This window comes from Macrobrachium rosenbergii, chromosome 41 (genome assembly GCF_040412425.1).
Source record: "Macrobrachium rosenbergii isolate ZJJX-2024 chromosome 41, ASM4041242v1, whole genome shotgun sequence".
Classification (NCBI taxonomy): Eukaryota; Metazoa; Arthropoda; class Malacostraca; order Decapoda; family Palaemonidae; genus Macrobrachium; species Macrobrachium rosenbergii.
In genome coordinates, this window is record NC_089781.1 from 34394018 (window position 1) to 34416507 (window position 22490).

The window sequence follows — 22490 nt, forward strand, 5'->3', positions numbered from 1 at the left end:
TGTGAGTTGTATATTATAGTGAAAAATGTTTTTTTCGTTTTTAAATTCCAGTTGTAATTATTTGGATGAATACACGTACAGAAATGAATATGGTCAACATGTGCTTTATTTTCCTAAAAGAACGAATCATAATTTTTAATATTAAAAAGAGTCAACGAGGAAACAGGAGAAAAGTTTTCCCATTTGTACAGAGCTTGGGCAGAGGAGAAAGCAAGTAGACCGCGTGACGTCACGTTTCTTAACTCCCATATCCTTACCCCCGTTAATCCTGCGCGTGAGAAGACCTTGTATTCTGTAATCTCTAGACCTTGCATATATACACAGTGTATATATATATATATATATATATATATATATATATATATATATAAATATATATATGTATATTGTACATTATATATATGTATATATATGCATAATTAGATTATATTTACATACACACACACACACACACACACACACACACACACACACACACACACATATATATATATATATATATATATATATATATATATATATATATATACATATATATATGTACTGTACATGTATATGTATACACACAGTCACTATATATAAATATATGTATATATACTGTACATATATATATATATTTATGAATATATATATATATTTGTATGTACAGTATGTGTATATATACTGTATATACACACATGTATATTGTATGTATATATTTTGTGCATGTTTGTGTGAATAGGAGGATTTTACTGAATAAAATATTGCTATGAAACGCAATGTCTAAAACAGTTGATTATTATCAGTCTATGAGGATCTAAATAAAACAATTTTCCATTAGGTGAGCACAATGGCCACAAGATGAATGCAAAACATTTCAAACTCTTCCGCAATGTCAGCGTTCTTTTTTTTTAATCTATGCTAGACCAATAACATTAGCAGAAGGGATACATTCATGTTTATTTCGCATTTGGAAAGTTGTTATATAATTTAATGTGGGGTATGCCAAGATTTCAAAATGCTTGTTAATTAGTTGTTAATGATCATTACGCACAAAATACCCGGAAAATAATTGATCTCTCTGCATTTACCGTAATCTTTGTGAATGGATACAGTCGTTTCTTATGTCTGATTTCAGTTTTCTGTAAAAGAAAACTATTGTGCCGGCTTTGTCTGTCCGTCCGCACTTTATTCTTTCCGCTCTTTTTTCTGTCCGCAATTTTTCAGTCCGCAATTTTTCTGTCCGCCCTCAAATCTTAAAACCTACTGAGGCTAGAGCGGTCCTGGTCGTTTCGGCAGTCATCACTTTAGGCCGTAACATCCAAAACAATGAAGACGTTATGTTTGTGGTATTTACCGTTATGTTTATGGTATTTACCATTATTATTTCATGTTTTACGTCATCCCCAAGGGGCTGGTACAAACACGGCCAATTTTGCATAAACAAACACACCAAACGACCCCAATCATTAAACACACCAACTTGCAGCCCTCTAGTCTCAGTAGCTTTTAATTTATTTAAGGTTAAAATTAGCCATAATCGTGCTTCTGGCAACGATATAGGATAGGCCACCACTGGGCCGTGGTTAAAGTTTCATGGACCGCGTCTCATACAGCATTATACCGAGACCACCGAAAGAGAGATCTATTTTCGGTGGCCTTGATTACACTCTGTAGCGGCTGTACAGAAAACTCGATTGCGCCGAAGAAACTTGGGCGCATTTGTTACTTGTTTATAGATATTACTCCCTGGCACAACTCGCATCTTTGCACCTTTGCTACTCATTTGATGCAGTGCTCACATTATAATACTGATAATTTTTAGTTTGTTATTTCATGATGTGCTTTCAGAGGTTCGATACCCGACTGCAACAACTATAAAAGCTGAAAAATTATATCAACCTGTTTATAAAAAGATGCCTAGAACTGGACACGTTTGATGTACGCAGTGAATTACGTCCATAGAAAAATATCTATAGATTAAACGTGATGCCACCATAAACTATGGCGGTGGGCAGCTAAGCAGCTTATTTATGACTTATACCATATATTTCAAGGAATTACTGCGTGTGCTGCCTTGGGATTAAGCATCATGATATGCTTACTTTGAAAATGAGTTGTGTCATTTGCCTCACACTGGATTGAATTTTGGAATCACTTATTCAGAAGAAAAATGAATCATACCATACTGTAGAAAACCAATAATTTATTTACCACGGTAATAAATTACAAACTTGAATCAAAGCCATAACTTAACCTTAACTAAACCCGAGAAAAATCAGAACTACTACTCATAACATGTAAGTAGTACGGTGTAAATAGGGTTTTTTTTTAAATGATTAAAGCTAACAAGTATATGGTTAGGCGTTTTGAATGGTTTTCCACTGTGGTAAAATTTAAAGGGCAGTTGCCCAATTTGAAAAATCTTATTGTAACATCAATGAGTTTATGCATAAAAATCTTTTGACTATTGCTGGTCGAAAAGCCATTGGAATCTCCGCTTTCCATTAGGAAGAAAACATGAGAGGCCAATGCAGCTGTGAGTGAGACAGTTACTTTATCTAGCAGTGTTAAGCATCCCCATTGTGACACTATGGAGGCAAAAATGGTTACGAAGGTTTCACAGGAATGTTTTACGCTTCCGAATCAATCCACAAGTTGCTTCAGTGCAACAGCAATCTGGTACGTGATACACTATATCTAACAGGTAACGTCTAATTAATGAACGATCTACTGTCTTCCAAGGTGACGGGTAAGGACTGGGAAAAAAGGAAACAACTGGCAGACCTCAATTTCTGTTTTTTTTATTTGTATTGACGATTACCGATGTTCTAGCCTCACCTGGTCTTCATCTTTTCTTTCATTTCTTATTTATCTCAAGATTTCACTAGTGATTGAACGATACATGCATATCCACCCTCATACCTCATTTATCGATTTTTACAGATACAATTGCGCTTTTTTTTTCATCTGTCAATATGTACTGAGAGCATTACTCGGAAGAAAATATCATTGTTAAATCAAGTTCAGTGTTTTTTAGACATATTTTCAAAATGCCTACTTTATGATCAGCAATATTTGCTATATATGAAATTTATACTCTTTTTTTTCTATTCCATACTTTTCTTGAAGACATCAGATATCTAAAATTGTTAAATCGCAGTTCCAGGAAGCTAAATAAAATTAAATTGTGATTTTCTGATGAGAAAATACTGTTGCACTTTAGATTTTGTTGTTCTGTTTCTTTTTTAACATAAGTGAATCGCTCTGGTGGGTAAAGGTGTCTTCACCTTCTCTTACCTAAGAGTCTATTAGTTATTTGCTATTAGCCTTGTCTTCATTTAGAGGTCACATAGCACCAAGTAAGCCAGTAAATTCTCCAGTTACTCTGCTGAGCTGCTTTAGTGGTTTTTCCAGTAAGTCCAAGCAGCGGATCTTTTTTCTCTGCTTTCGAGATTTCATGAATCTATTTTTTTTTTTTTTAGGGAGAGGGTTGATTATTTCTTTGGCATTTAATGTACTCTTATTTTCTTCAGTTCTTTTTTTACTCTGTGTTGGGATGCTGAGGCATTTAAACTGTCAATCATAGATTTCTTCACACAAATAACATACACACACACACACACACACTCAAAAACCCTTTCAAATATAAGGCACAAAGTGATACTACAAAATAGCCAGATATTCAGTAGAATTATGGTCACGGAAGAGTCATGCTGTATTATGAAACCATCTCCATATCTGGAAAATATCACTCAATAATTCACCGAAATGACATCATGTTTTAACATTCAAAATGTTTGGACATTTAAAATTAAGATAAGATTAAGGAACTCCTATTTTAGAACCTTCAAATGCACGAATGATGAGTGCCAGGTAACACTTTATATAAGTACCCCTAAATTCTCACCTGACAAGAAGTATATATTTTCAGATATGAATCCAAGGCAATTTAGGAGAGAGACGCAACTGAGAGGATTCATTTTGGCAGGAAATTTTAAGAGAAATAAAGAGCACTCAGCTTTCGAATCTATGAACAATTAGAAGCAAAGAATTATGTAAACTGCTTAAGCAAGTGGAATGAGATAAAGTAGTTATGAAAGTCATAATTTGTATGTTTCTGTTCCATAAGGTTATTTGACTTAAAATCTCTGGAACCATGCAGATAGATTCAGATGTCTTTTTAGTTACAATCTTCCGCTTTTCTAACATAACCTGATTTTACCGCAACAGACATTTGGGGGAAACAGTTTTTAGCTTTCAGATGATAAGAAGGAGGAAAGGTTTAAGCGATATTTGATAACTTAGTGCTTTAAGTGTATTCATTCACAGTAAGAGAAGGAATTTGATAACATTCACTGTTAACAATGTACAAATATACAGTAAGAGAGAGAATATAACTTTGTTTGTCAACAATAAAATAACTTTATTTGTCAACAATACACAAACTTGCACGCAATGAGAGAGAGAGAGAGAGAGAGAGAGAGAGAGAGAGAGAGAGAGAGAGAGAGAGAGAGAGAGATTAAGTCAGTTATTTTATGAAAAAAAGGCCGAAAGCCGTTGTTATTGCCTATTGATACAGTATAAGTAATGAAATGTGGACGCCAGTGAGAAATCACCGACGGAGTCCTAGGGAAAGGTCCAGAGGAAAATTTCGTCGGCTCCACTCACTAATGATGATCTGCGCTGGAAATTTATGAAAAGGGTTCTTGTGAATTTCATGAACGCCTGTTGTCATGTTTATTTTCTTTTGCAGATGTTTGCTCACTCACAAAAGCATCCTCATACTCCAGAACTAACCTACAGTAGTCATCATCAGGACCCTTTCACAGTCAAGTATTGGGAAAATACTTTGCGTTGTGACGTCGCAACAACATTGTCGGATATGGTAATCGGAACATTACGTATCCATGGAGAGTGAATTCCTTGAAGCTAGATCGATTGATATTTACTTATCTGGCGCTACAACAACTAGGGTCACTAATAACGAGACTGGAAGCAGGAACGCAGAGCCGAAGGATTCCCGACAACTTTCAAGAAAAGGAGGAAACAGACAGCGGGATGTGGGAATTCATTCTCAACGACGTAGAATCATCAAAGGTGAATTGGCGACGATGCGTAACCAGCCAATGGCGAGAGCCCATGCGGATCTGAATAATGCATCCAGACAAAATATAAAGATGAAAGGATATTCGGAACTGGTGTAGACAGTCGCCTACGCTTGATCCTAGAGGCCAATTCCGTCGATATCACTGTAATAATCACGAGGCTCCACTGGAAGAGGATAGAGTCATGCTGACAACTTTTGATTCTCTCTCTCTCTCTCTCTCTCTCTCTCTCTCTCTCTCTCTCTCTCTTCTTCCGGGCGTAGAACCCTCCCCCTCTCGCAAACAACTAACGTGCCTGCACAATATTCTGTACACATGTGTACCATGTACAGGCTCCACTTTGTACTATTCTTCGTTTTTGTTTCTGTGCACAAGAATATACAGATATCAGTTTCAGAAAACTGTTATTATCAGTTTTTTGGATTTTCAGTCTACCCTTCTGAAAAATCTTCTTTCACGCTCTCTCTAAAATACACAAACACACACACACACACACACACACGCACACACACATATATATACATACACACATTATATACAGTATATTTATATATATATATAAATTTTTGCGTGCACGTGTATGTTTACTTACATACCTACTACAAATAGTGAAATAGTGGACATGCTCAGATTATGAGTGAATGGAAGTTTATGGTAAGCATCTAAGAAGAAGAAGAAGAAGAAGAAGAAGAAGAAGAAGAGAGAGAGAGAGAGAGGGGGGGGGTTGTTTTCCAGGAGTTCTTTATTCTAAGCAACACAGCGTAAACTATGAATTGTTTTAAACATCACCGTTATGATTAAATGAAAATTTCTTTATTGTATTCCTTCACCTGTAGTACAAATGCAGCAATGACTGTATTTGCTGTTCCCCGCAGTATTATGGTATAATTAATATTAATACCTGTAATATTGCTACTTTAAAGACATTCTGCTGTAGTCTTACTTACAAGTAACAGTATTATTCATCTTACACTGAAATGAGCAAAAACCTGCAAATGTCACTTACGTTTCCCTGGCGTCAGATGTAGTAAATACAGTTGGATACTTACCTCACTTGCGTCTTGGGCGCAATATCCCCACCCTCTAACAGTAAATGCTATACATATATGTGAGACCCACTTTGTGGCGTTTGGGAAGAACTCTGCTCTATCCTATCTATAAATTTAATGGCAGAGAGAGCCTTGATAATAATAGGTCCACTGACAACTTATAAGTGCAATGAAAGTAAAATTAGAAATGGGTTATTTAAGATATGATTAGCAAAGAAATGTAAAGATGAATAACATGTTTTCACAGGTGTAAGGGGAAAAAACTTCTCGGTAGTTATGATGGAAGGAGAAGCCAAGGCAGGACTTCATTATGTTAATTCTTCTTCTTTTAACGTGCTTTTTTCCCATTTGTATGGGGTAAGCACGATGCCTTCTTTTTGAAGGACTTTGATTTGGCTTTGGGGTAGACTTTGTAGTCTCGATCGGCTGCCCTGCCTGTCATCGCTTAGACCCCGGTAGCGTATGTACATGTATTGTACCAGTCACCAGCGCCCTTTCTCCCAGCAGCGAGGAGACGTTGCGCGGTTAGGTCGACAGTCGAAAACAAAATCGAGAGTATCGAGTACAGTAGCGAAATTCCGGAGTCTATTAGCTTCACCTGAAAGACGATCACGCATTAGGAAAGCATGGATTCACAAATCCTCGGGATCTGGTGAACTCACACTTCATCAGTGAAAGCTAAAAGTGCCAAAATTTAGTGATCCTCTGGCTCTGTTGGAAGAGGCATTTTTTTTTTTTTACGAAAATCTGTCAGACTTTGAAATCTTGGCGTGAGTTCCATGCTTCCCAATCAGCATTCATTTATTTATTTATTTTGATAGACTGATTTGGACTTTCAGAATTCCAATTGTTTCCTTTGCATAGATAACATTTCTTTCAGGGCAAGCTCCTCAAGAAAGTTTTTCCCTTCTTTTCCTTATTCTAACTTCGCTCACAAGGCGATTTAACATGCCGTATCAGTTTCAGTAGAACTCCCTTGTGCTTGGGTGCTTTTACTGTGTTCATCAGCTCTTCTCTACATTTCCTTGTTAAGACAGGACTGTGCAAAATTCTGTAATTTTCATCAAATGGAAGAAGCAACTAGTTATTATAATGTAAATACTTTGTTTTCTCGAACATTGTCAATCGTGACAAGTAATCTATGTGGAGAGATTTTGGCTTTTTATATTTTTTAAAGATATCTTAAAATACACTAGATAGACTAGAGAATCACTGCTGGCAAACAATACATATATGACCATGGAATGCAACATAAAATTCAGGCCAAAGACCAAGCGGTGGAAATTAATAGTAAAAGGGTTTTCAAGGAGTAACAGGAGGAAAACCTCGCAATTGCACTAGAGACAATTGTTAGGAGAGGGTGGAAAGTAAGATGGAAGAAAGAGAATATATACAGAGGCACAGTAAAAGGAATGGAAGAGGCTGCAAGAACCTTAATTAGTGCCTACAATGCACCGCGTGAGATGCACTGACGGCACTAACCTCCTGCGGGGTATATTTGACTGTTAGTTATTCTGTTTTATTCGCACTGAAGGATGAAACGGAAAGTTACTCTTAAAGAACTTAACAATCGTATGTTAATGTATTTATTGAGAAGAAAGACATTAGCAGCCGATACGACAGTGAGACAGAGCGGTGTGTAAATAAAAAGAAAAAAAATAAGCCATGTATTTTGTTCAGATACTCATGAATTTCAATAAAATGCTCTTAGAACAAAACTAAACCAAAACTCAACGATTCAAACCATTTCCTTGTACCCACAGCTATTTCTAGCAGATGGGGGCTGGAGGTAACAGAAAAATGGGCGTTTTATTGTATATCCATGCTTTCTTATTGTGCTTCTCGTTATTTCTTTTTTTATTTCTTTAATAGATATTCATGTTTTGGCTATTAGAAGTTAAATATTGTAGTACCAGTGCCTTCTCCAGGCTGAGGTTGGCTGAGATTTTCTTGCAGTTTGTACAGTAACAGTAAGTTAAACCATTTGATGTTTTATCCCTTATTCAAAAAAAAAATAGGTATAATATTTTCTTGAGTAATTCTTTTATGTGAATGCATAACATATGGTATCTTAAATAATACTTATGAATCTTTTTTTTCGATATCCACTTTGTAAATGAAAACGAACCTTTCACTTTCCAAACTCTCCATTTTCATCACTTTACATCGGCCCGTTAATTTCTCCAAGTAATTTTTGGGGCACTCTTTTTCCAAAAGGTGGAACTCTCTATAAGTATTTTAGTTCTTTATTTGAGTTTTTTCTAATTTTTAACCATTTTCTCTCGATTTCAATGGTCATTTGTAAGAGGTGATAAAACCTTCGTCATAACTAACCAACACGGCAAGCAAAGAAGAAAATTTCAGCCACATGCCGCCAATATCTGTGTCTTCAAGAGTGGATTTAACTTTAGACAGTCATTATCTCTGTTTCTTCAAGCGAATGCAAACAATGAATGTGTATTCAACACTATACAGCCAATATCTCTGAGGCTTCAACATGAAGCCAACATTCCATACAGCTAATATCTGCTTCAACCTTATCCAGCCGATGTCTCCTCACATTCTGCATAAAGCTACGATCTCTATGTCTTCAACTCCAACTTCAACTTCAACCAATATCTTGGTGTCTTCAACACAATACAGCTAGTATCTCAGCCAATGAGTTAGTGCCTTCAACCCCTTACAGCCAATGTCTTAGTGTTTTCAACCCCTTAAAGCCAATGTCTTAGTGTCTTCAACCCCTTACAGCTAATGTCTTAGTGCCTTCAACCCCTTACAGCCAATGTCTTAGTGTCTTCAACCCCTTACTGCCAATGTCTTAGTGCCTTCAACCCCTTACAGCCAATGTCTTAGTGTCTTCAACTCCTTACAGCCAATGTCTTAGTGTCTTCAACCCCCTACAGCCAATGTGTTAGTGTCTTCAACCCCTTACAGCAAATGTGTTAGTGTCTTCAACCCCTTACAGCCAATGTCTTAGTGTCTTCAACCCCTTACAGCCAATGTCTTAGTGTCTTCAACCCCTTACAGCCAATGTCTTAGTGTCTTCAACCCCTTACAGCCAATGTCCTAGTGTTTTCAACCCCTTACAGCCAATGTCTTAGTGCCTTCAACCCCTTACTGAAAATGTGTTAGTGTCTTCAACCCCTTACAGCCAATGTTTTAGTGTTTTCAACCCCTTATAGCCAATTTGTTAGTGTCTTCAACCCCTTATAGCCAATGTCTTAGTGTTTTCAACCCCTTACAGCCAATGTCTTAGTGTCTTCAACCCCTTAAAGCCAATGTCTGAGTGCCTTCAACCTCTTACAGCCAATGTCTTAGTGTCTTCAACCCCTTACAGCCAATGTCTTAGTGTCTTCAACCCCTGTACAGCCAATGACTTAGTGTTTTCAACAACTTACAGCCAATGTCTTAGTGTCTTCAACCCCTTACAGCCAATGTGTTAGTGTCTTAAACCCCTTACAGCCAATGTCTAAGTGTTTTCAACCCCTTACAGCCAATGTCGTAGTGTCTTCAGCCCCTTACAGCCAATGTCTTAGTGTCTTCAACCACTTACAGCCAATGTCTTAGTGTTTTCAACCCCTTACAGCCAATGTCTTAGTGCCTTCAACCCCTTAAAGCCAATGTCTTAGTGTTTTCAACCACTTACAGCCAATGTCTTAGTGTCTTCAACCCCTTACAGCCAATGTCTTAGTGTCTTCAACCCCTTACAGCCAATGTCTTAGTGTTTTCAACCACTTACAGCCAATGTCTTAGTGTCTTCAACCCCTTACAGCCAATGTCTTAGTGTCTTCAACCCCTTACAGCCAATGTCTTAGTGTTTTCAACCCCTTACAGCCAATGTCATAGTGTCTTCAACCCCTTACTGCCAATATGTTAGTGTCTTCAACCACTTACAGCCAATGTCTTAGTGTTTTCAACCCCTTACAGCCAATGTCTTAGTGTCTTCAACCCCTTACAGCCAGTGTTTTAGTGTCTTCAACCCCTTACAGCCAATGTCTTAGTGTCTTCAACCCCTTACAGCTAATGTGTTAGTGTTTTCAATCCCTTACAGCCAATGTCTTAGTGTCTTCAACCCCTTACAGCCAATATCTTAGTGTCTTCAACCCCTTACAGCCAATGTTTTAGCACCTTCGGCCCCTTACAGCTAATGTCTTAGTGTCTTCAACCCATTACAGCCAATGTCTTAGTGTCTTCAACCCCTTACAGCCAATGTCTTAGTGTCTTCAACCCCTTACAGCCAATGTTTTAGCACCTTCGGCCCCTTACAGCCAATGTGTTAGTGTCTTCAACCCCTTACTGCCAATGTCTTAGTGTCTACAACCCCTTACAGCCAATGTCTTAGTGTTTTCAACCCCTTGCAGCCAATGTCTTAGTGTCTTCAACCCCTTACAGCCAATGTCTTAGTGCCTTCAACCCCTTACAGCCAATGTCTTAGTGCCTTCAACCCCTTACAGCCAATGTCTTAGTGTTTTCAATCCCTTACAGCCAATGTCTTAGTATCTTCAACCCCTTACAGCCAATGCCTTAGTGTCTTCAACCCCTTACAGCCAATGTTTTAGCACCTTCGACCCCCTTACAGCTAATGTCTTAGTGTCTTCAACCCCTTACAGCCAATGTCTTAGTGTCTTCAACCCCTTACAGCCAATGTCTTAGTGTCTTCAACCCCTTGCAGCCAATGTCTTAGCGTCTCAAACCCCTTACAGCTAATGTCTTAGTGTCTTCAACCCCTTGCAGCCAATGTCTGAGTGCCTTCAACCCCTTACAGCCAATGTCTTAGTGTCTTCAACCCCTTACAGCCAATGTTTTAGCACCTTCGGCCCCTTACAGTTAATGTCTTAGTGTCTTCAACCCCTTGCAGCCAATGTCTTAGTGTCTTCAACTCCTTACAGCCAATGTCTTAGCGTCTTCAACCCCTTACAGCCAATGTCTTAGTGTCTTCAACCCCTTACAGCCAATGTCTTAGTGTCTTCAACCTCTTACAGCTAATGTCTTAGTGTCTTCAACCCCTTGCAGCCAATGTCTTAGTGTCTTCAACCCCTTACAGCCAATGTTTTAGCGTCTTCAACCCCTTACAGCCAATGTCTTAGTGTCTTCAACCCCTTACAGCCAATGTCGTAGCGTCTCCAACCCCTTATAGTCAATGACTTATTATCTTCAACGCCATTCAGTCAATATCTTAGTGTCATCAACCTCATATGGCCAATGTTTTGTGTCTTCAACCTCTTACAACCAATATCTTAGTGTCTTCAGTCCCATATAGCCAATATCTTAGTGTCTTCAACTCCATACAGCCAATATCTCAGTGTCTTCAACCTTATACACACAATATCTTTGCCTCTTCAGCTATATAGCCAGTATCTCTACATCATCAAGACCATACAGCCAATATTTCTTTTACAACATACAGCTAATATCTGTGTCTTTGACCCCATACAGCCGATATATCTGCATCGTCAGTGCACAACTAATGTCTCTGCATAACCCCATGCAACCAATATCTTTGCACCTTTAACTCTTTACAGCTATATACTGCATCTTCTATATACAGCTATTATCTCTCTGTATTCAGACCCACAGAATTAATACCTCTGCAATTTCAGCCCTATACATACAATATTTCAACATCATCAACCCTAAACAGTCAGTATCTTTGTCTTATACACGGTATATCCAATATGCCTATTCTTAAACATAAGCCAACATCTCTGAGACTTCAACCCCATACGGATAATACCTGTTTGTCTTCAACACCTTACTGCCATATATCGGGGTTGTTGTTCATTAGCTTACTCTGATCGATGGGTGTGCAGTTCTTCGCAGCTCCCCGTATTGTTCATCCCAATTTTCCACGAGGTACAAAAACACCAACAACAAAAGCACAAATAACCATCAGGTGTTACTTGGCGCCGTTAATTGGCATCGCGCTAAATTGGATCTGCGAGCGGATGGCTGAAAGAGATCGCCTTTTGAAATGACAGTCACTTTACTGCCTCTTCATAAAAGATATAGGATATGGATTTCCTAGGGCAATGAAGAGGCTGTAGAGTCCATATACGCTCGCTCTCGCTTGAATCTCAAAAAAATGGGGTTTTATATATTAGAATAAATTTGAATTTACGAGGAATTCACACGGAGTACTTTCTTTGAGCTGGATATTTTATTGATGCTCTCTTATTTGGAGAGTTGTCCTTTGAGCTACAGAGCTCATATCCTTATCACATTTTTTACGATGTTTCTAGCAGTAGTTTCAGTTGCTGACGTTGTGACAGCAACTGGTACTGCTATGAAAGAAGGGGCCCCGCAAGCTTGACTGTGAACGTACATTATTCAAAAGTCCTAGGCTTTGGAGACCTTCATTAATTTAGTATGATCAATTGAGTTGTAAGCGTTTTAGAATTTATTTTTTACACCAAACTTTTGACACCGCATTATAGGCCTTTTAAAAAACTTTCCTCATTTGCATAACAAGTAATACGGTCTTTTTGTGAACTGTATGAGTTGTCACTAGAGTAATGATTGTGTCCCTATTCAGGAAACATGGACGCTTTCAAAGGAAAAATAACTGTATCCTGTAACATTCCTAGCAAATTTTACTCAACGAAATTTGACCATATTATGTGATCCATGGAAATTATGGCTGATTTACATAATATTGATCAACTAGAAATTGTTTCCTTGATATTCACTAAGGTTACTCAGGTGTTACATACCTAACATCATTATAAGAAGGGAGAAAAAGAAAGCATATGAATAGGAAAAACAATTAAGATGAAGGAAAAATCCAATAATACATATTTATATACAGATACTTAACGAGTATTTCAAATATGAAACAGAAAGAAAATAGAGTAAATAAAGTTTACGAAAGAATTTCTTAAATTTTATGTTCCATATTGAATAGCATTTCGATCCCCCTGCAACTATACCCCTGGACCAAAGGGTGCCTTGTCCACACGCAAGAATGTACGCGGTCCCGACAGCAATAACAGTAATAATAATAATGATGATGATAATAATCACTATTATTATTATTATTATTATTATTATTATTATTATTATTATTATTATTATTATTATTCAAAATGACCATACCTTCAAACAAGTCTATTGAGGCCATGAACTCGTAAAGAAAGCTTCGACAGAATAAAGAGCTCTATGCGATAAAAACAAAGAGGAAATGGAAGCAACAAATAACAAGCATGAGTCAAGCATGAGTAATTGCGTACAAAAACAGCAATACAAGGAAAAGCTAACGCACTGGTCTCTAGCACTTCACAAATGCGTTACAGCCTCGGTAAAATTCGGAGCACAGCTGGCAAGCATACCATTCCAAATAAAAGAGATGAAAGACTTCTAGTGCTGGCCAGTGGGAGAATGTGGCAACTCGACAAAATGCGGATGCTGATGCATGAGTTTGCAAAACAAGAACCACGCACTGGATTATAGGGAGAAGGCTCTAGAGGTTCTTTTTGACGATCCGTCTTCAAATAGAAATGATTGAAGTTGGCCAAGCAGGAGATTTTCAGGCGATGGATTGACTCATAACTGCCTTTGTTGGGAAAAAAGGAAAGCACAGCTCATATCCAAAGAAGAGAAAAATATTCTAGAAAGGAAGAAAAAAAAAGTAAAAAAATGCTCCGAAGTTTCTTCGGCGCAATCGAGTTTCCTGTACAGCGTATAATAAATGCTGTATGAAACTCTCAGCAGAGGCCCATGAAACCTTCAGCCAAGGGCCTGTGGTGGCCTGTGTTGTTGTCACCTATAGCGGTGCCAGACGCACGATCATGGCAAACTTTAACCTTAAATAGAATAAACACTGTTAAGGCTAGAGGGCTGCAATTTGATAGGTTTGATGATTGGAGGGTGGATGATCAGCATGTCAATTTGCAACCTCTTGCCTCAGTAGTTTTAAGATCTGAGGGCGGACAGAAAAAGTGTGGACGGACAGACAAATAGCCATCCCAATAGTTTTCTCTTACAGAAAACTAAAAACGATAAGAAGTTTTCCGTTAGTATTAGTTGACAATTTTTTTAGTGTCGTTAGAGTCGAAAGTAACACCAAGTATCGTTGAGCATTCAGAATCATGAAGTGCGGTGCAGTCTGCTCAAATACTCATGGAATGGGAGCATGGCATGAGACTGATTAATCAGCAAAGTCATAATATTTCAACATATCCCACTGACTACCCCATTAACTGATCCGTTCCAGATTTCTGCTAAGGCTATTAGCAACTCCTTCTTGCTTTTTGTGCAGCGAAGAACTGGAGCAAGAGTTGTATCATCTGCATACCGAAGTACCTATCTCCTGGGTTGACAATCTAGCTTCTAGTAACGATTCAAATGCAAAGAAGGTTTGCGAACACAAGACAACATAGGCCTGAGTCCACTAAGGACCCCATCAAGAGTAACTCTATATTGACGGTCACGTAAAAATCTGAGTGATTTCAATCAGCCTCTCCGTCTATGTTGTCTTGTGTTCGCAGATCTTCGTTGCATTTGAATCGTTACTAGGGGCTTGATTGCCAATCCAGGAGATAAGTACATCGGTATGCAGATGATACAACTCTTGCTCCAGTTCTTTGCTACACAAAAAGCAAGAAGGAGTTGCCAATAGCCTTAACAGAGATCTGGAACGGATCAGTTAATGGTGTACGCAGTGGGATATTTTGATATATTATGACTTTATTGATTAAGCAGTCTCATGTGAGGTTTATGATTAATCAGGTTGACGGTAAAACTAAACTCAGGTAAAAGAGCACAGTGTCAGATACAAGTTGCTGACAAAAGGGCCTCAAAATAGATTTTTTTATCAAATAATGTGTCCGAATTCGAGAAGGTCTTTGCCATTGAGAGAAGAAATCCTGAAACTCTTTGGCAAATGAACTTAAGAGTGGAATGATTATGACAGTAAATTCACTTTGTTTCTACTGAAAAGAAACAAACGAGGAAAGCAGAATCTACGAAATAGTTAGGGAAATTATCGATCCCATTCTAGGGAATTTTAGCTGACACGGTTGATTTATTTTGATAATAATTCTTCATGTCTCGTGTATTAAGCTTCTGCTACATACATTATTGTGCTAAACTGAAGTTGATCAAATGATTCATTAGTCCACAACAGGAATTCTACAATTCCGATTCAAGGACGCTATGCACAAAAATATATTTTTTTCTAACTTGTAGTGGTGCCTCTATTGCTAATCGATGTCATTTTAAACAATCGTCAAACGGCATATCTGCAAGCCTTAAGTTTGAGAAAAAATCTAAGAAATTCTAAAACCCCTTTTCTGCTTTTTCTACTCTCCAGATAAGGAGACAGCCAACGTACGAAACAGGTAACTGAAAACCTAACTAAAAGACACGAATAGATTTTTCACTTCTCTGCGAGTGTTTTACAAGAAAATCATTTATCTGTGCAACTTGTATATGAATTATATATGTCAAAAAATCGCAAGGGAAGAAAAACTGGAAACTTGAAAAGCAAACAGACAATCAGACGAATAAACAAAAGAACTAGAAAGCATTTAACTTACCTAGGTACGTTCTCCTAAGGGGCATAACCTTGGGGAAGAGATCATTGTATGTGCAGATTTCTGAAAAGTACAAATGAAAAAAAATCTCAGTTCTTCACTGATTCCGTAACATCTCAGAACACTACATTTAAAATCCAATTTACCACCAAAACGCCAGGACAATCTCGATGGGATTATGTTTGGGTAAAAAAGATGTAAATCCCTTTACCCATTATGCCTTATCTTTTGTTTACATGAAGTGATCTCCCTCACTCCGCCCCGGAACAACTCTGAAAAGATTGGCAAAGCTGTCGACTCACTTAAAACTTTACTGTCATACATCTAATGTCCTTGATCCTGATTTTGTTCATGCAGAAAGCTTATTTAACTCCTCATTACACATTCATGAATAAGGTCTAAGATCTTTCACTTTGTCTTTGGTGGTAAAACGAATCTTTCGGGGAAATTTGTGTGTGTGTGTGTGTGTGTGTGTGTGTGAATGCATTACTTCCATTTTCCTTAATCACTGTTGCTGGTTTATCTAATATGAAGGGATAATGACACTTTCGATTTACATTTTTTTCTGTCATTTGGTCTGTTTTGGTATATTCGTAATGGCAACTTCATGAGTGCTCTTTTGAAACTGGTACAGTTATTAAGACAGTCTTGATATCAGTTTATTATTTTGTTCAAATACTCATGAAAGTACCTTTTGGTTGTGTACTTAATGACAGCTGTGTCCGTTGTGAACAGTTTTATCTGATCCATTAAATAATGGCTAGCAGAAGCAGGCGCCATCAAGTAGACTTATGTCTAGTACGCATTTCAAAATGTTCCTCAGATAAATGTTTGGCTTTTCAGGCATGTGTCTCGACTTCTTCTTTTGTTTGAGTTCGAGTAGGATTAACAGCATTAGGTGTCTGCTTTCGTCAGATAGCGCCTCATCAAAAGCCAAGTTTGTGTACTCGGAGCCAGCGCTTGTTCCTTTAACTAGAACACTACCAGGAAGCCATTAATGTGCTTACTTTACGTCAGAATTCTTATTTATTGTCTTCCCCTAACATTTACCTTTGCACATCCTCGAGATCGGGTTCTGGTATAGCTACGTTTCTTAGGTGTTCCCCGGTCTCATGGCTATATTGGCATGAAGTCTGTGGAGATGCAAAATGGAATGTATCTAGGTTTCATTATTCCTGTTTTGCAAACTGCCGACTTCCATTTTGAGGATATCAATAAAATAAACGAACTACTGCTTTTTTTTTTTAAATGAGAAACATTCATTTCTTTTACACGAATAGCTTTTATGAAATGTATATTTCATTGTAACTTGACAATAAATGGCAGAAACACTTCAGGATTACAAATGTCTTCAAACTGACATCAGTTCTTCACACGCGGTAAACAACAGATTACTGCTACCGTCTACGTAAATTCTATCATAAGGAAACAGACTCCATGCCCCGGCATCTTTATTTGAGTGTTCAGTCGTCTACACACTTGTAAGACAGATATTGTAAGTGAAAATTAAATCAAATATTTTTACAGTCATCGCGTATTCTTGAAACCGGAAAGCTAAGAGGTGCCAGACCGAATACACATTAGGCTGGCTATTAATCTACCAAGAAAATTATTTTTAGTTCAGTTTTGACACTGAAAATCATCATGAAAAACAAAAACAAAACTAAACTGATGGCTCTAAAATAATAATATTGAAAAATTTACATATAGGACTCTATGATTCAAATTCATCCTTGAAATCCTCAGAACTATTTTGACATTTCTCCATAAAGATTTCAAATAAGGACGCTGATTGTCCCGAAGTCACCAAAAATGAATAATACACAGTCCTAAGCACTTGTGAGTCATGAATTTATCCATCATCACCCATGGATGGAGGACCATTACCTAACATTAAGGCAGATTTGATTTTCGTGACAATGTGGACCACAGTATGTTTGGGAAGATACAAATCTTCATGCAATCAGCATATCGAAAGAAGTGCTTATATTTTTCAAATCTATTAGTTATTCAATATAAAGATATTTTAAAAGTGAAGTGAAATTTTTCGAATACTACCAAAACTCCTTATAATAAGAACAACTGGGTTTAGTAATATTCAGCATAAAAACAGTCGCAAATAGAAAATGCAGTGCTTTTCTGTAGTAAAGACGGCTCGGAGGTGATATCTGGCTCTCTTTTAAAGGAAACTTCAAATGAATCACTGCTCATTTAGCAGTTGTCTGAAGACATTTCCAATGAAGTGATATTTGGAAAATACCGTTCAATAGAGGGTCCAATTACAATTTTGTTGGCCAAGAGATCGAAATCGAGACATTGTAGCGATAAAAAGCGAAGTATATCCCAGCCTTCCTAAAATGGACATCTGATATATTTGAGGGAATGCGGAAGTGGATTCAGAATTACAGGCCATCTGAGTCCATCTTTCCCACATTTCCTTTAGAGTTATAAAAAAGATAAATATTTCCTCTTGCACTTTTCATTTGTAGATTTTCATAGCTTTTTCCTTTACTTTTGTTTTCATTTGTGCAAACAGATGAACGGAAAGAGATTGTTAGGGGAAAGGGGATATTATATCTTTACAAACAAGGCTGATCAACAATGAACACACAATGATGATCAATAGCTAGAGAACTGACCTCGACATCTGGTATAGCCTTTCAAGCATCGTCTCTCTTCAAACCCTTTCATACAAGCATCAAACACTACATAAAGGCAAAACAATAAGGTGAATGGAAAATGAGATACCAAAAGTTTCTTAAACATCTGCAGCACCATATATCCCTCAATACTGAATTTGCTATAGCTTAGGAATAATTTGTACCGAAAGGGAATTATATGTGACGAACTTGATGCGCGCGTTATACTGCTCTGGAACCCGGCGCCGCCTGTCATGTATTCCCTGCCCTCCCGATCCCCTACCGACCTCACCCCTACCCGGGACGGACAAACAGGTTTGCAGGAGGAGGGTGGATGCCATGTTTCCTTTAACCTCCCGATCCCCTACCTGTCCCGCCCCCACCCGGAGCAGACAAACAAGCTTGCAGGAGGAGGGTGGATGTGTCATGTCTCCCCTACCCTCCCGATCCCCTACCTACCCCGTCCAAACCCGGGGCGGACAAACAAGAAAGATCCACTCGGATTTTATTATTATAGATGGGTACTGTAAGTGCATGTGCCCCAGCTAGGATTCAAAACTATGCCTTTTGAGCTTTGATACAGAAGAGACACCGGCCTTTTCCAGCAAGTCATCAAGAAAGATATTATTTCTTTCGACTCTGCCGTAAATATTCTCTTCGAATTCACGTTCTGTATTTAAGAGTCGAAATCAACTAATCTCCACTACGAGAGCTTAGAGCAAAGTTTGCAAAATCGAATTCCCTTTACATTAGGAATAACCTACAAAGGGAAGAAAGTCACGTGTGACTTAGTGGCAAATTTGTGTTTATGTATATATACACACACACACACACACACATATATATATATATATATATATATATATATATATATATATATATATATATATATATATATATATATATATATATATATATATATATGTTATACATATACACACATATATATATATATATATATATATATATATATATATATATATATATATATATATATATATACATATATAAACGTAATTTTTGCCGCTAATTCACAAGTGGCTTTTTTCCCTTTGTAGGTTATTCCTAAAGTAAAGGGAATTCGACTGTTGCAAACTTAGCTCTTAGCTCTCGTGGTGGAGATTAATTGATTTCGACTATTCAATACAGAACGTGAATTCGAAGAGAATGTTTACAGCAGAGCCGACAGAAATAATATCTTTCCTGATGACTTGTTGAAAAAGCCTTGTGTCTCTTCTGTATCAAAGTTTGAAAGGGATAGTTCCGAATTCTAGTTGGGGCACATGCACTTATCACCTGTAATTCCCTTTTGGTACAAATTATTCCTAAGCTACAGTAAATTCGGAATTGGGGGATACATAAAGCTCCAGATGTCTCCGAAACTTTCAGTATCTCGTTTTCCAATCACTTTATTGTTTTGCCTTTATGTACTGTTTGATGCTTGTAAGAAAAAGTTTAAAGAGAGACGATGCTTGAAAAGCTATACCAGATGTCGAGGTCAGTTCTCTAGCTATTGATCATCATTGTGTGTTCACTGTTGATCAGCCTTGTTTGTAAAGATAAATTATAATATCCCCTTTCCCCTGACAATCTCCTTCCTTTCATACGTTTGCACAAATGTAAACAAAAGTAAAGGAAAAAGCTATGGAAGTCTACAAATGAAAAGTGCAAGAGAGGAATATATATATATGTATATATATATATATATATATATATATATATATGTGTGTGTATATATATATATATATATATATATATATATATATATATATATATATATGTGTGTGTGTGTGTGTGTGTGTGTGTATGTGTGTGTGTATGTATGTACTGTATGTATGTATGAATAGATAAAAGCAAGAAAAGAAAAAATAGGCAAATCGATGAGCGCTATCGCTTTCGTCTTATTGACATTTTCAGACTCGGAGAAATTAAAACTCTATTACTTCGAATTTATAAGGGCCAGACATGCGGTGCTCATGAGGCCAGCTTCTTGATGACCTCAAATGAATCGGTTTTTCATAAAGGAAATGATGCAGGTCAGTGGAAAACGGCCTTGGGCTTATGTTCAATTTTTCTCCTGCTGTCAGGTAGTTAAGATGTTTTTCTTGCTAAAGTAATTAACATGGAGTAGTGCGTCGGTCTTTGCCAAGTTAATTCTACGGCTTGGGTTAAAGTGGTGGCAAGGCGTTGTTTGTTACGCCTTTTGAGAGTAGTCTTTACTATTTGTTACTTATTATATGTTTTTATGTCTGTCCAAATAAAATAGATTACATTAGTACATTAGATATTGTATTGTATATCACTGCTACTTCTAGGGCTATTTTCCCTCTGCCATTATATGTAAGCACTACGGTCATATTAATTTATTTTAGAACGACACATTTTACCCTTCGGGCTTGATATACTTGTGAAGCTTATCACATGTTAACGCTAATGATTTTACAACACACACGCACCTATATATATATATATATATATATATATATATATATATATATATATATATATATATATATATATATATATATATATATATATATATATATATACACACACACACACACACACACACACACATATATATATATATATATATATATATATATATATATATATATATATATATATATATATATATATTAGGTACAGCATACACCCTGTAAACAAGTATAGAATAATAGATTACGAAAAGCTTCTTCCCTGTCAGCCTCAATGACTTCACATTATAAACGTGTAAACGAATTGTAGTCCTTGAGTCATCATTCATAGAGGGAAGCTGTCCATTAGGAAAATGGCCACAATACGTTTTGCCCATTGATTTTTTCCCCCTACGCAAGACCTTAACAACTTGACAAATGCTGTCAGAGCTGATATGTCGATATCCAGCGGGTGGGAAGATGATTATACACGTAGAACAGACACTTCCAAGAACCATTTCCTTAGCAATACAAAGCAAGAGTTTTGATGAAAGAATGGACTGCGAACCTCTCGTTAGTAAACGGACGTTTGACCTTGGGATTCGCCTCTTTTTATATTTCGTTTCTCTTGACCTGGGAGGGGTTTCTATTCCTGGCCTACCTCTTTCCTTACCACTCTTCTTCTTGCGTGTTTCTCAAATACTCACCGAAGTTTTATCCTCTTATAGAGGACTTCCTTGTCAGCTGTATTGGGCACAGATGCAAATACGAGAATAACCAGAGAAACGTGAAGCCAACACACACACACACACACACATACATACATACATACACATATACATACAGAGGACCTAGGATGAAGGAAACATATCTTTTAAATTCTTTCATTAGCATCGACTAAGTTATCGTCGCATCAATAATAGATGAGCTAGACAACATGGTTAACCGATCTGTGTTTGTGAAATCTGAATATGAAAAGAGAGATCCTTACCAGTGCCTGTAGCACGCGTGTCACCGTTTCCTAAGTTTGGCAATATTCACTGAAATTGACATATAAAGGATGCCTCATATTATTCTCTATCATTTTCACGTCTAATATATGAAAATTTCTGTTACGCTATTTCTTGAAAAGAAAAAGATTCTGCGGAAATATTGGCGCGTCGTACTTTTTAATTACGACATCTTAAGCACACTTGAATGTCCTCCTCGTGGTACTTGGCCAAGACAAAGAGAGCGGAAGGAGAATGACAAAACAAGGAGGTTCTTCCCTGTCTCTGTCTGAAGTGCGTGTGTGACGAGCTTCTCTCTCTCTCTCTCTCTCTCTCTCGTGGTGAAGCGGTACCACACATGCCTTATTAACAAGAAATCGTAGGTTTTATTCGTAACGAGGATTAGCCGATCTTCGTCTGTTTCCTGAAAAAACCTCTTTGCGCTTTTATTGATCTTCTCAGTGAAATATATAACTGGTGGTCAGTGGGCTGCGGGGAATCGCAACCGACGGTGAGGAGAGAGGGAGAGAGAGAGATGAGAAAGGAAGTGGAATGAAGGAAAAACCCTTCATCGAATTTTATTTAATCATGCTACATTTTCTTTAGTGTATTTCAGTAAACATTCTTACGTACAACATATATTCTGATATTAAAAAAAAATCTTGAGACTGATGGAGTTTTTGTCGTGAAAACTTCATTTTTTCTTAGATTGTTGCTATTGCCTCAGTCAATACGTGACTTCGAAACTGGACACGAATGAAAGTTTTATATTTCCAGAG

At 37.3% G+C, this 22490-nt stretch overlaps 1 protein-coding gene across 1 annotated transcript in view; it reads right to left on the minus strand.

Moving 5' to 3' along the window:
• Positions 1 to 22490, minus strand: part of LOC136826788 (transmembrane protein 114) — a 112488-nt gene that overhangs the window by 24131 nt on the left and 65867 nt on the right. The window contains exon 2 of the mRNA XM_067084223.1: positions 15670 to 15729. Coding sequence (XP_066940324.1) covers positions 15670 to 15729 — 60 coding nt within the window. The remainder of the gene's footprint in view (positions 1 to 15669; positions 15730 to 22490) is intronic.